This window comes from Agrilus planipennis, unplaced genomic scaffold (genome assembly GCF_000699045.2).
Source record: "Agrilus planipennis isolate EAB-ADULT unplaced genomic scaffold, Apla_2.0 scaffold63, whole genome shotgun sequence".
NCBI classification, from domain to species: Eukaryota; Metazoa; Arthropoda; class Insecta; order Coleoptera; family Buprestidae; genus Agrilus; species Agrilus planipennis.
Window position 1 is genome coordinate 392,964 of NW_020439363.1, and position 16,159 is coordinate 409,122.

The window sequence follows — 16,159 nt, forward strand, 5'->3', positions numbered from 1 at the left end:
AAAGTTGTATAGAAAGGCATTTTGTTAAAATCAGTAAAATAACAGCCAAGTCAATCTTTCCATGTTTGCAGTGTGCAAAAAGTCTGTCTCTGAGGCGTCTCAAGGATCATGCCATTTTAAACTACCTAAACTCATTTTGACGAGTTTGGGCATAAGAGATTATGCGACGTTCGTTACTGATTAATGTTTTTAATTGTTCAAGTTGGTAGTAGTTTCGGCCAAATTTACAATCGTTCATTTTAAATATTAATAATAATAACGCTACTCTTTTCTAAATGTGATGTGTTCTAAACTATTAAAAGTACTTTCCTAATTTGTTTAGAATTGTTTGACATTAAGTTTCCGCAGAGGTCTACAATAAATTCTTTTGTAGAAAAAATTCTTGATGTTTAAAGAAAAGAAGATAAAACTTATTTTTGTATTTTAGCGTAAATTTCTCTTTACATAATACGCGTAAAAACCTGTCGGTTCTTCTGAAAAAATACTTTCTTCTGTTTAAAAAATGACTCATAAAAGACCTTGTGATGCGCGCAGACAATTTTTACGTTGATCAAACGCGAATATATAGTAGATATCAACCTGAAACACGGAGAAAACTTTCACTTTGAGAATAGAGAAGATTGCAAGGAAACAATCGAAATATCTTGTGTTAGACAGAAGGTACATGTATATATATATATGTATGTGTACACAATAAGCATGCGAAAGCTGAATAAAGTAGCCCCTCTATTAAATTTTTGGTGGTGGTTCAAATGCCCTGATTTTGCCGTTTCTGATACTGACCACAACTTCTAGTATTAGTAATATTTTCATTCTGATAGTAACTAAAACTAATTTCTAACAAACTTTTTCAAAATATGAATCAACTAAATGTTTCTGTAGTTCTTCTTGTTTGTGCTTTCCTTTTGCCAATTATATGTAGAGGTGACACAAAAATAGACACCAGGAATCTGCTATATCTAGAAAATCGTGAGTATCGTTGTCTAAAATTGAGATTAGGTAACAATATTATCCATTTAAATATGACAAACTTCTAACAACAAAAAAATAGCAAAATAGTGATGTCCGCAGTTCCGTGAATCACTAAATCATCATTTTATTTTTGTATTGAGTCAGAATAAAAAAAAGCGAATACGAAAATGTGTATTCTTATATTCTTTAAAATGAATTAATGATTTTAGAGCTTTATGTGCAAATTAATGCATGGTTACTTAAAAAAATTGAATAAATCCAAAAGGAATATTTCTTTAGGAAATTTGTTTTTTAATTTTGTTATTAATTTTTTTCGAGTTTTTAGTCGTGAAGGGTTTGTAGATTTTAAAACATGGATATAAAATCTAAAACTGTCAGAAATAAATCCTGATCAAAGAACAGTTTCCTGTTGTAAAATTTGGAGAAATTGTTCATAATTTTAATTTCGCTAGTTGCAAAGCAATAGAAATAATGTAGGCATCGTCTGTGTATGTAATAAGGGTGCGATTCAAAATAAATTTTGTAATTTTTCTCTTTTTAAACATCAGGTTTAACAGCTACAAGTACCTAAATCAATTAAGAACTCTGATCAGAAAAGAGCTCATAATAATCATGTTTATTGCTGGCTCATTAGACATAATTGAATTGTTCATATTTTTAAGTTTATTGATAACAGCATAACATTTTCGATTAAATTATTATCAAAAATCCCATTTTATTGTAAAATCGATTTTTGCTTGACTGTAAAAATGTTTCTAAACTGTGGAAACTAATTATCTAACGAAATGTTGTTTTAACAAAAGAAAATCATAAGGACTTTTTAATAGAACATCTTATGAACTTTTGAATGGACTTTTCCCTATTTTTGTCCACCAAATATACACGAAAATGTCTAGTGAAGTATTAATTCTTTCCATGCCTTTTTTTTGGAAAAGTTCTGAAAGTTCTCCTTAAACCAGAGTTCTTCCCGTATGTACTTGCAACTATTGAACCAGTTAAAAAAAAAACAGAAAATAAAATTTTCAGCAGGACCTACCGTTGAACGATGGCCCATGCAAAAATGAAAATGAAAAGACTTTCTTTAAGGTTAAATATTTTTTTCAGACTCCCCTTTCTACCCTTCAAGTTAAAAAAAAAATAAAATTATCGCTATAAAACTGAAACTGAAAGCACTATTGAAATGTTTAAACTGAACCTTCCTTAAACAATTCAACAGACGTCTAGTTATTTCTGTGATAAATTTTTGCCAATTAATTAATTATATACAAAGTTGTCTGTATGTCCTTACAGTAAAAACTAAAAGTAACACTCCATCGGAATCTCCCAGTATACCATTCCTGTATTTATTTATATATATGTGTGTATCTTTGCATGAGTAGATTTACAAGAAAATACATTAGTATGGAGTGAAAGTCTTAACAAGTTGTACTTGTTTATAAAAGGAAATTAAAACACCTGTTGTAAGAACATTGCATAAGAAATAATGAGACACTATATAGTATACGGACGGATACGAACATGTATTAAAAGTAACAATTACATAGAAAAGTAATTATTGTTTATTAAAGCATTAGAAAAAAGGTTACGAGAATTGCAAGAATGTTTTAGTAGATATGTATGTAACGCTTTTTCTTTAATTATTTTCAGCACCATGGTTGAAAGTTTGTAAACGAAGTGATCCGAATTTAAACTCATGTATCAACGAAATGTTTAAGAATATGTTTCCATCTTTAGCTACAGGTAAAAGTTACATTATAATATTACTTTACGATTAATTTGTCGTAATTTTATGAAGCAAATTTTGCACGAATTGAAAGAGATTTTTTTAGTTATTACATAGGAATGATATTTGATAACCACACATATTACTAAAGGATTTTTTCATTCTATAAAAGATTGCTTTGTATATGTCGTTAGGTATACCGGAAGTTAAGATACAGAGATTTGAACCTCTTCACTTGGACAGGGTTTCGGTGAGCAAAGGATCCGGTCCGATTGTTTTAGCAGGAAGTTTGTATAATTTAACAGTTTTTGGACCTTCTAATGCAACACCTACATATAATGAGTGAGTTACAGCAATTTTTTAACAACTTTAAATGGTATTACTTTGGTTTTGATACAATTTCACTTACTTTGAGGATCTGAAAAGTATAGTTTTATATTTTTGAGGACAGCATAAAACAATACTATCAAAACAAATACATAAAATTAGGTAAAAGCAATTAGCCAAGAGGTTTTGTTCGAATAAAAGTTTTACAAGAAAGAGAGTAAAATAATTTTAGCTACTACATCCTCATTTGCACGTATCTTGTGATAATTTAAAACGACATGGACCATGACCTTTATTTATACATTTTTACCTCATTTTACAGTTTCCTGAATCTACATTTTCAGTGACATTTTGAATTTTTAATAGTGGTTAATATGAAATATTAATTTGAAAATTCATTTCCAATTCTCTATCCATTACAAAATACCTCATGCTAATGAGGGAAAATTTTTGTTGCTGTTTTCATACCCCCGACGGGAATCGAACCCGGGACATCAGAGCATTGTGCGTAAAGACAAAGATCCCAGGTTCGATTCCCGGAGGGGGTATAAGAACAGCAACCAAAATTTTCCCTCATTAACTGGATGTAGTTTGTAATGGATAAGAATTGGAAATGAATTTTCACATTAATATTTCATTTCCATTCTTAGTTGTATGGAAAGGAACATGGCTAATATAAGTAGAATAACAGCCAAGTCAATTTTTTTAAATTTGTAGTATGCATGCGATAAGGTCCGTCTCTGACGCGTCTGAAGGATCATGTCATTTTTATTTGCCTATACTAATTTAGTGTGCTTGGATATATGAGATTGTGCGACTAAAACTAGCCTTAAAAATGTCCAACAACCTGGGCGAAACATTGACTGTGGTTTTTTAAATGAAATGATTTTAACCCCAGTATTGCTTTGATTATAAAAGAATTGAATACGAAATAGGGGAAGAAGGTCATATAAGAGTTTCATTTGATTATATCAAAATCAGTTAAACCACAAACGAAGTGTACATTTCTGCAATATAATATCAAAGGTATTAATAGTAGGGTTGTATATTAATGATATGGTACAATTCCTCCAACGATTGAGTACATACCTATCAAGAAGACCGTTCGATTTTAGCCCAACCATATTCCAATTAGTATGATAAAAATGACCGTTTTTCCAATATAAAACACATTTATAATTATAATATTTAATTTGCTACATCTTAGCTGTAAGAAACTAGCCCGGTTCCTCCACCGTAATTATCAATTGTAAAAATATCGCAACTGAACAGTTTGTAATTATTTCCTGGTAAGAATAATGTAATGGATTAATATTATAATTATACACTTTCATGCATAGCAGATCAATTAACTGTCAATTTATCGTTAGTTTATTTCCAGTATGTCGACAGATTTTCTATAGATACTTAAATAAAGAACTACCATAAGCTACCCAAAGTAGTAGGTTGTATGCATATCTTGATGGAAAGTGTTCATTTGAAAGAAAAGAACTGGATATTTTCTCAAAAACGTTTCATTTTCAACTATTTTCACATTTTCTGCTTCTATATTTCATTTTATTTGACCTTTGAACTAGTGATGCACAAATCTTGACCTTGGTCTTGCTCATGTACTTCTAGTCTTAATCTTGGTCTTGCTGATATAGTCTTGGTCTTGACCTTCGTTTTGCTGATAGAGTCTTGATCTTAGTCTTGGTCTTCCTCAAATACTGCTACTCCGAGTCTTGGTGATATAGTCTCGGTCTTGGTCTTAGCCTTGTTCTTGCATAAATACTTCTAGCCTTAGTCTTAGTTCTCTTTCTCTTGATGATGTAGTCTCAGTGTTGGTCATGGTCTTACGTGTTAAGTCTTGGTCTTGCTCATTAAATCTGGTGCTTACGTTCTTTAGCATAAATTTTTCTATTTATAATGCTGAAATTTTCTGTCAGATATGTGAACTTGTCATGAGTCATGACTTTTAAAGGGAATAGTGTGGATAGTTTTGAGAGTTATGAAAACTCGAAAACTTGCCCTTCCTCCAATGCATAAATTGACCTTCTTGTAAAAAACATCGAAAACATATTAGTTTGTCTCTATGTTCTAATCGTGTGTTATCCAGACACAGGAACAAAGAATACTTACTCCGAGGACATTACTGTAGTTGTCATTTTTATAAATTTTCTGTTTTATATACTTAAAATTGTTTGTTCCAAGAAAAGAATATATTAAAGTTGCTTCAAGTAGTTTAGCTCATAAATCCATTGAAAGTAATAAATTTTTGTTTAGTCTTGCTTACTTGGTGTTGGTCATGCATATTCGGTCTCGGTTTCAGTCTTGATCTTGTTCGTTTGGTCTTGTTTCTAGTCTTGGCCTTGTTCCTTCGCAAGACAAAGTCTACAAAACCAAGACCAATTTTGCTCAATACTTTGAACAATGGATGTTATTACACTGCCATGATGAGTTGTGTTTCTGAAAGGGGAAAACTACGATGTTATCTAAAGTCGAAAAAGGTGTTGAAAATTTGTAACCTGAGCACCAAGGGATTACGATTTCTTGAAATAGTACTATTAGCTGTAATTTTATTCCAATTAATTCCTATACTTTTATTAATGAACCGATTAATTGACTGGGATATTCTCAATGTCCCACAATAGAATATACTAGTGAATAGTGCAAATTTCTTAGTCATTCAATTGAAAAATTCCAAAAACTATTTCATGTTTCAGATGAGATGTAGTCAATTCCTGAAATATAGAGATGTAGTTGATAAACACCCTGATAAACTGCTCCTTACATTATATTTCGTTATTCTATTCTAAAGTAGGTACATAGAGTAATTATTAATTATAATCCTCTTATTTTGTTTTTAGGATTGATATTAAGGCAGGAACTTTAAATTCCGGCATATTTCTGCCCTTATTGGATATTAAATCCCTCTACAACTTGAAAGGGAAAATTTTAGTACTTCCCTTAGTTGGAGAAGGGATTTGCCACCTGAAGTTGTCTGAAGTGGACACAAAAGTGGTGTCGAAAATTAGTTTTCCAAAAATAGCTGGCAGAGAAATTCTGAAAATAAATCAAATGAAAGTTACATTCACTGTTGGAGATATGAACGTTGAATTAAAAAATTTATTTAATGGAAATAAAGTTCTAGGTATGTGAAAATGCTTTTCAGCAATAAAATATATTCTAAATGTTCAGTAAAAGTTATAACAATGTAACTAGAACCTATTAAACAATTGGGATATTGATTGTGTTGTTTATTAAATATTTTCTTTTATGTTTCAGGGCAAACAGTGAACAGTTTTCTTAACAAAAATTCCGCAGAAGTGATATCAGAGCTCAGTGAAAGTATTGGGGATAGTTTGGCCATTATTTTTACTGATTTGATGAATGAAGTATTTAGTAAAATTCCTACAGATTTGTGGCTACTCGAGTAAAGACACAAACAGCGACAAAAAATACGGAAAATCTTAGGAAAATATTTTAATAAGTGTGCATGTGTAATTTGAACTGACTTTTGTACATATTAGGTAATAAAAATTTTATAAGATGTTATCTGACTTGACGCTTTATTTTAATTTTTTACTTGGACATCCTGGCTTTTTTAGGGTTCCATACCTTCGAATGAAAACGGAACCCTTATAGAGTCACTCGTGTGTCTGTCTGAATTAATTTCAAGGTATGCAACGAAAAATACTCCATAGTATTAGAGCTTTTATTTGCCTATAGTTTCCTCTATGAAAATCGTACTTTTAAGAGAAATATTAAGCTGGAATTACATTTTTTATATTTTTTAACAAAAGTGGGTAAATTATTTACACTTTACAATCCTTTGAATGAATTTTATGTGAACTGTAAGATTGATCGAGGATTATACTAGAAATCATTATTTAAAAATATATAATTTATTCATTTATTATTTCAATTTATTTTTCTTGTTAGTAAAATAAACATACCACATTTAAAAAATCGGTTTAGTTAAGATAAGATTTTATTAAGCGAAGCGGCCTATAGATGCTGCTAGATTGATGACGATAAGTCCATGGTTTTTCCAAAATTTCTCTCCATTTGTCTTTAAAACATATATGTATGTATGTTTCATTCAAAGAAGGTTCAGTCTAATTATGTTTTCTCGATTTCGCAAATCAACTGTAATCATTGGTTTGATACATTTCTAGAATTTCAAGGCACATTAACACTTTTTTTCACAATTTTGGTTTCTTCATATGAAACGCTTTTTTTTACTTATAGGTTGGTCTTTAATAGACACATATGTACATTGATCTCAGTGAGACGAAAAACCAAAAGCATTAAAAAATTAACAAATAATTTTTGTGTTATTAATAAATAATACAATTAATGTTCAGTTCAGTTGTGTATAAGGTAGGCAGCAGATATATATACAAGGGGAAAAAGCAAGGGCAGTGATATTTTCCTAAAATTCGGACAATGTTTTGGATAACTAGCTCAATCCATCCACAGTCCCACCGAAGTAGAAAAGCTAATTTCTGGATATAGAACGAACCTCGAATAACGGGGACTATAAAAGCCTTAACCTTCTTAATGAAAATTAGTTTATTTTTGGTGAAACTCTTGTATGAGAAACTGAAGATATTAAATTCTTTTAGGAATTGCATGGAGGATTTTTGAAATCTGTAAAACTATCATTGACCTACATACATTTCACGCTATCTCTAATTCCATTGGCTTAATTAACAAAGCTGCTTATTATACATTCGCGATTCCACACTTACGTATAAATGTATAAATATATATAGGATACACATAATATATTACATGCTTAATTTTAAATGATCGTGTACCCAGGAAGTTGACTTTAACCAACGGCAACGGTACCTGTTATCCGTGAGCAGTGATTTCTCCACGTTTACCTATTACATAATAATCTTTCAACCAGCAAACAATACGTCATATGGACATGTATTTTATAAATTAATACATTATGTTTGTATTTACTCTATGTTGTACTATGTATAGCAACTTTTAGTAGGTATTGAAAGTTCAGCAATGGAAAGCTTGAAAATACCAAAACGCAATGTAACATGCTGTAAAAACCATGGAAAAACCATTTGCTATAGAAATATCATCAATTGAATGTGATTTAATTCTAAGGAAAATTCTTTCAATTAATATTTGACGAAATAAACAACCCAATAAAAATTTAAATAATAAGTGACTTTAAAATTAAAACTCCGGGCAAAAATTGAATTTTTGTCTTGTCAATCCATAACTAATATTTGGTTTTTAATTTTCTTAGGGTGGGTATTAATTATGCGTTATATTTAGTAACAATTTATAAAAATATTCAAAACATCTTAATTACTACATTAAAATCTTCTTTACTTATTTTTTATTCGGCTGTTTTATCATAAATTAGGGACGAATTTCGAAAAAACCTCATTGGTCATAGTCTAAATTTTATAAGGAATATTTTCTTCAATTATGATATTTTTAAAAGCAATGATTGTGGTTGAATGTTAATATATTAGGCAGTTAGTCTATCATAAATTGAGACACAAAAGGTGATCATCACCATCATTGTAACGCTTTCGGCCCTAGGAGTGGTTGTACATGCACCACTTCTTTCTAACTTCGGATTTCTTGAAAACTGGAGCACTTAATATTTCTATTCGCGAACAGAAATCCAATCTAAGTCTGTCTTTGGCCCTCCTAACTTTGTTTTTGTCTCTAACCAACTTTTCATGTTTGAGGAGATGTCTTATCAACTCATCTCGCCTATTTCTTATTGACTTCCTTAGTGCTCTCTGTTCTCCTACCTTTTCTATAGGAATATTTTGAACGTCTTCAGATATTATCATTGTTCAAACGCTTCTAACTTTTGAAGATAACAATTTTCAGTTTTTAAGTAATCGCAGTTTACATTATATACTTTTTTAAATAGAATTGTTTTCGTAGTTATTTATTTGCAAATTATTGTTTTTTTTTTATGACATTATTTTTGACTTATTGTGAAGATTAACCAAAGTAGTGATGAACAAAGAAAAGCAAGATCAAGACTGAACGAAGAAGATCAAGACGGAACGAAGAAGATCAAGACTAAAACTAAGAGCGAATAGGCAAGTCCATCACCAAATAAGCAATATTATCGACAAGACCAAAATCTAAACTATATCAGCAAGATTAAGAATTAATCCAAGACTAGAAGTACTTGAGCAATGCCAAGACCAATACCAAGACTGGGACAGTCTTGCTCTTCGTCTTGCTTTGTTCATCACTAAACCAAATAAAGGTAATTTTCACTATCAAAGACAATCCTCATTATTAATACTTCTCCTTTTGTAATCCTTGGACACTAGGACCATCTGATGAACCTAATTTAATTTTTATTGATAATACTACAATTAATACCAATCAACTGCACGAAAAGAAAACAATCTTAAGTTGCAGGCTTTTAAATTAGTATGCCTAAGAATTTCTAATTTCTTGTTTAATTAGTTTTAGATAAATGTAAGCTGGTTGTACTGTAGTATAGTTTTGTATACAGTAGAAATGTTTTGGACAATACAATTTATTTCTTAATACAAAAGAAAGCATTTAAAATAATATCTAATTTGTATGTTAAAAGTGACTTTCATTCGCAGGCCTGCCATTAAAGAAGTTTTGAAGGTAGATATTATGTAAATTGTTTTATTACATTAACTTCAACAACATTTTTTTATTTGGCTTAAAATGATGCTTATAATTTCTTATAAATAAGATTACGAATTATTAATCCTCTTAGATAAAACAATTAAACGATTTCGTGACTTCGCGTATGATATAATTTTCCTTTAAACTATTAATAATTAATTTTCACACACCTTAGTCAATTAGTTTGATAGTAAAATTTATCATACATAAGTGTAGGTACCTATGTACATAGTTTTTATATTATTGTTTTATTCAGCTTTGTAAATATTAGTGTGGCACGTTAGTACGTGTTCCTCCTAAAACTAAAGGTAAAGATAAAAGATTCAATGGGAGGCCCCCTCTTTGCGAGCTGATATAAAACTAAAGGACCTCACTTTCTCCCTGGCAAAACCGATAATAATGTGTAGCAAGTGTCAAAGTATACCGTGAAAATTAGGACTTATCTAAGTTAGTACATCAAATTTAAATTATTTTATTTTTTAAGTGTTTAGGATAATAAAAAAAGTCATCTACAGAAATGCATTTCTTACTAGTCTGTATTGTGACTGGATCTCTTGGACAGATCGTAGCGTCCCAAGAAGCAATAAAAAACATCAGTTTGAAAGCTCGTAAGTCTGTTAATTTAATTTTCTTGCTGAATTAGTTTTTACATTTTGAACGAATGAACTGAAACTAATTATTATATATACAATTCAGCTTTCAGTATTTACTAAATACAGGCTTATGATATATGTTAAATTGTTTTTAATAAACATGTGTTAATTTTGTGCTTTTAAGTATTTAAAATCAAAATTTCTTTCTAAATTTCTTTCTGCTAAAATTTCAAGAAAGTTATTTATCTGTGTTATCAAGTCTAAAACAAATTTGGTAATTATCGTTTAACCGAATTTACTAAAATGACTTGACAATTTCTTAGACACGGATATGATATTTATTTATTTATCTATCGTATATATTGTTGGTTTTGTTCGGGTTTTATAGGTTTTCTTTACTATTTTCATTTATTAAATATCACTTTAGAGTTTTTTTGTTGCAAGAATGTAGCCTTTTGGGTTGACACAGATAATTTCTCCGAAGTAGGCCTTGCTAGTGAAAATGAAAGTTCTCACGTATCCATTACAAATACATGAAGTAATACTTTCCTTATACAATGTTAATAGGCGTTTCATCAAACGCCTAATATTATTCAATAGATGTAATTAATTTATTAAAAATGTTTATAAAAGCATTTCTTATATTTTTAACAAATTATGCAATTCAATAGTTAAAAGATAACCTTTGAAATACTGTTTCTAATAAGAAATACGTTTTAATAACAATTACTTGCATTGGAAGATGATTTGGTAAATTGTAGAACGTAGAAATAAGTAGCGATATTTTACATTCAATTGTTTTGTCATACGCCTAGGCGTTTCACTTAAAGCATGTAGGCGCATTGGTTTATTGCCACATAAGGCATACTTTGATTTTTTTAATGTGGCGGATGAGGTAATAAAACTGACACTAAGTGATCGCCATTACCTACGCCTAGCTATAATTGTCTATTGTTGTACAAAGTTCAAAACAGATTTAGCATTTATTATAAACAATAAGAAAGATTGTCCCTTAGCATCGTCGATAAATAAGGTTTGAACAGTTTTATTTATGAGTTCTGATTTCAATTATTCGACTAAGGAAGCTAAGAAATCTTTTAAAACTTTTATTACCTTAACTGCCACTTTAAAGAACTCATATTATAGGTTTCATATTACTTGTGCATTAGAAACATGTGTTCGTAGGTGGGAGCGGAGAGGTGAAGACGCAGAGGGTGGAGATAATCTAAAATTTGAAAAAAAATAATAATTTTGTCTTACCCAACGGTAATGTTTACAAGTTTGAGTGATTTTTGTATTTTTGTGGGGTTCAGATGTAATTTACTTCAAAAAGGTTTTTAGTTTGAGTTATGCTCGTTTCATAGAACATTCAATTATTGCACAACAATGCTTCAGAAATCTTTATAATGTGAAATTTAAGGATGGGTTAAGTTAGGTTAGTTACTTTTTAAATTTTCTATTTTCCATCTTTATACCCCTTGCGAAATAGGGAATAAAATATATTTCTCATATAGTGTGAGTTTTATGTCATAGCGAATAGTTGAGCTCATTTTATATTTCACGATGTGTGGAACAATGCAGTAAATTGTCAGGCGAACAATTAATAATTTGGAACTTTGCCTTCCTAAAATGACCAGAACATTACAATGCGATTTTTTAATATGCCGATATCTTAAATATAGTTCAAACGGCTTCGTTTTAAACAATATCTTCCATTATACAAAGTCATTTCGTCATATAATAAATTTTGTGTATGAAATTGATTACGAAAATACATAGGACAGTTTTTATTAAAAATACTTAGTGATTAAAGAAAGTCTTTCGTATTTTAATTAATAGATCTTTGCCATAGAAAAAAATATTAAATAAGTATATAAAGCAGATTAGTAGCATTATGAGTGTTATAGTGACACAATTTTTTAAACAAAAAATGTAAGAATTCATGAACGGTTATGTCTCAATGAAACGGATTACATAAGCCAAAATATCTACCTTAGACTGGTTTCAAAAGAGGCTTTAATGTATAGTCCTTTTTCTAGCTGACCTTGTTGTAAACACAAGAAATAATGTTATTCTTATAAAATTTAAGAAACAGTATAAAAAGATGATTTGTTATACTATAAAGTATACTTCACTCCAACTAATTTCTAATTACAGACTAAGGAAATGTAATACTGCTGTAAGCATTATAAATGTTTAATCTATGCAATTAATTTACTGAACAGTATGAGTAGCATTTGGGTCTCTAAATTTCTACTTATACGTTTAAAAGTATTATTTTTCTTATTTTCTTTAATATTAGCCAAAAATGAGATACAATAAAGAAATGGAGAAAGTAGAACGCATGTTATGAACAACGCACAAAAAAATAAAAGCTTTCCATTTCGGATTATCTATTATATAACCAAACCTATCGTTTAACAATTTGTTTTTCGCATTTATTTTGTAATATTTTGCAATACTACACTGCAAAGACAACACGTGTGGATAAGTACTTACTATTGATAAACCATGTTCGGAGTGAAATTGAAAGGAATGCCACCAGGTATTGGTGCAATTACTTAATGTATTAGTTTTTCCAGAAAGCTGAAAATTTCATTGGACTATTCAATACAGTATACTAAAGAATATTAATAATGTAATAGTTCTTTCTAAAATAGTATTTGCTTGAATCTTGAAGAAATACTTTGGCCTTTAACTCTAACTAAATGAACTGTTAGGTTCAGACTACGGCTAACATTTTCAGTGGTACTGCATTAACTACGTTGCTATCGAGACTTCAAGTCTTTACCTAGTACGGCTGAGGATGTCAGCCCTAGCTGCCGACGAAACGTATGGATATAACAGTTCATTTAGACCATGGTCCTTCAGCCCTAATCATAATTCTATCAACCAAACTTTTTTATGATAAATGAGCATGTGATATTATGAGAAGATTATTGAGAAATTTAAATGGTAGTGATTTTCTTCAAAATGACGTGATCAGCCTTCGGTTTGCTAACTGGAGCATACTTTTGGAGATAGTACATTTACATATATATCTACACAACTTCCTCAAATCATTTCTTAAGTCAGCGGATGATTCAGATGGTAAAATTCAATTCGGTTACGTCAACATAATTCGTTGCTTTATTGCATAATTGTACAATTAAATTTGCTCTATTATTCTCTTCAAATTTCTGCCTTTCTCTAGTCCAATACCAAATTTCTTCAGTCGTTCAGTAAACGAGAGTTAGGTACCATTTGTATATTGATAATAGATACCTAATAGATGTCACGGGTGTATTCTCGATTAAACATGTTTTAATTGTTTACTTATTTAATTAGGTACTTGAAAACTGTTATGATATAATCGGTTATTCCCAAGAGCACAGGAGAATGTAACTGTAAAATAATTTTTGGGTAGTTGGGTGTACATCCCGTAGGAAAAATTTCCATTACCTACTCTATAATGGGAAACAATGGAAAATTTGTAAATTCCATTGAAAACCATTGGAAATAAATGAAAAAAAGTTTGTTCCATTTAGGATAATTCCATTAACAATAAAAATTTCCATTACCTACTCTATAATGGGAAACAATGGAAAATTTGTAAATTCCATTGAAAACCATTGGAAATAAATGAAAAAAAGTTTGTTCCATTTAGGATAATTCCATTAACAATAAAAATTTCCATTACCCGTAGGGAAATTTTCATTACACTTCAATGGGAAACAGTGGAAAATTTGTAAATTCCATTGAAGACCGTTGGACATGAATTGAAAATTAGTTTATTCTGTTTACTTTAAATTACTTTATGCTGTTTAATAATTCCATTACTAAAAAGTTTCCATTAATGTAAAAAGACTTACTCCAATTGATATGAAAATGAAAGAACAGAGATTTAAATATTTTAATACTTTATTCATACAATCTTATTAAACTTTTATTAATTTATAAATTATAGTTTTATTAATCTCAAATTGATTTACAATTGTGGTGCAGTGAATGTTTCCGTATTATCAGATTCTGAATTATTTATTTGCATACGTACACATTTTAATCTTATATTCGATGTTTTAACATATTTCCGACTTCTCCTTGATACTACTAATTTAATAAATGTGTTACTGGATATATTTAAAGCATAATCTGATTTACAAAATTAAAATATGAAGATAAGAAATTTGGAGTTGGTTATTTAAAAGACAAAATAAAATACATGATGCTGCATCTAACAACAAAGAAGATAATGTTTAAGATTTGTTAAAATTACAAGAGCTTGAAAATAAATGGTAATCATTTTTTTTAAAGTAAGTTATTATTTTATTCCAATGGTATTTCCATTGTGTTTAAAAATGGTAATCCCTGTTACGTCCTGGTTTTTCGGGTTCGAACGAAAAGTTCCCAGTAACGCACGACAACTAAATTTTATTTGGTAGTTGTTGAACCAAAAGTTAGTTTAACTTTATTTTTCTTTTAATTAGCTAACACTAGATCTTTCTATAAGAATGACGATGTTAAGCTTTCAAGAAAAACGAAGAAACGTTAATTTATTATTTATTTTGAAGTTACAACCGACAGAATGACAGCATAAATAACTTGCCTTGGTCTAATTGTGATCCCTAATATATAGTGATTTATTATCTAAATAAATATGGATAACAAGTATAAATATAGATACTTAAGAAGAACAGTATATTACATCCCATACATCCCATCGGCAATTCTCCATTTATTACCATTTATTATTATGAGTGGTAATTGAATGGCAATTTTTTAATGGAAATCTAATGGAAATTTTTCCTACGGGATATACTCTGGTGTAAAGCCAGTGATTAGGATAGAAGTAAAAACAAGAGGAACACGAAAAATTGTCTGTGGAATATTATTTTTGTGCTGTTGATGTGCTTTTTTTTAAACTTAAAAACAACGTCATTTTCTGTGTATCTGACTTTGTGTACTCATAAGATTTGCCAATGTTTCCAAGTGAATTTCAATCGTGCATGACTTCAGGGCACCACTAACCTCATTACAACCTCACTGCAATTTCTGATACTCCACCTGTCACAATACGCTTGTAATTATCTTTCTAGGTGTCTTAGAGCAACGTTATTCCGATTTACATTTATCTTATAGGAAGTTCAACGTGAAACAGTCTCGGTTTGGCAATAATTATACGAATGGATGTCGTAAGATCCAATGCAACATTATGTAACGTGCTTGAACTTGCGCAGGTTATGATATTTCTGGTCGGCCTTTCATCTTTTTAACTCTTTTTTTTTTTTAAACGTTGATTCCTGTATGCGTTTTATATTCTTCAATGATCCGACTTCAGTGTGCCGTGCATGTTCGTTTCAGGATGGAGACGTTTACTTAGAAATGAAGAACTTTCACTTGATGATTTACCTCGCCTTATGGATGTTATACAATATTCACAGTCATCCATTAATTTAATTGTGTGTGTGTGTGTGTACTTCTTTACCATATTTCCTTACACGCAAACATACAATCGGATGTAGGTAATCAAGTCGCGATTATGAAATCAAAATAAATAATTACGTAACCAACTGCACAAGAGTGTGGATCATAAGGGCAAGAATAAGACGGAAGTGGAATTTGGGGATAATTTACTTCAATTCATGTAATTTATTACTATTTCAGTAGTCATCATCGTCATAAGGTTGTCAGTCCTGAGACTGATTGGACACTCACCCCCACTCTTTCCTATCCTGAGCTAAACTTCGCATTTCCCTAAAACTAGAACAGCCCACATCCTTAACTATTTGCGAACAGTAATCTAATCTAGATCTACCACTACTCCTATTAACTCCTGTTTCTGCCTCTAATATGTCTCTGACTAGACCTTCATGCCTAAGAAGGTGTCCTACCAACCTATCTCGCCTATTTT

The 16,159-nt window shown here is 30.1% G+C and overlaps 2 protein-coding genes across 2 annotated transcripts in view; both read left to right on the forward strand.

Moving 5' to 3' along the window:
- The window catches only part of LOC108734142, a gene marked incomplete at its 5' end in the record, with an annotated part of 23,887 nt that extends 17,379 nt beyond the window's left edge, over positions 1-6,508 (forward strand). Inside the window, 5 exons of the mRNA XM_025978822.1 lie at positions 831-969; positions 2,620-2,712; positions 2,890-3,037; positions 5,872-6,155; positions 6,290-6,508. Coding sequence (XP_025834607.1) covers positions 831-969; positions 2,620-2,712; positions 2,890-3,037; positions 5,872-6,155; positions 6,290-6,441 — 816 coding nt within the window. The remainder of the gene's footprint in view (positions 1-830; positions 970-2,619; positions 2,713-2,889; positions 3,038-5,871; positions 6,156-6,289) is intronic.
- A 3,430-nt stretch (positions 6,509-9,938) lies between these two features.
- LOC108734143 (circadian clock-controlled protein-like) overlaps positions 9,939-16,159 on the forward strand; it is a 14,337-nt gene continuing 8,116 nt past the window's right edge. Inside the window, exon 1 of the mRNA XM_018465557.2 lies at positions 9,939-10,284. Coding sequence (XP_018321059.1) covers positions 10,194-10,284 — 91 coding nt within the window. The 5' untranslated portion in view covers positions 9,939-10,193. The remainder of the gene's footprint in view (positions 10,285-16,159) is intronic.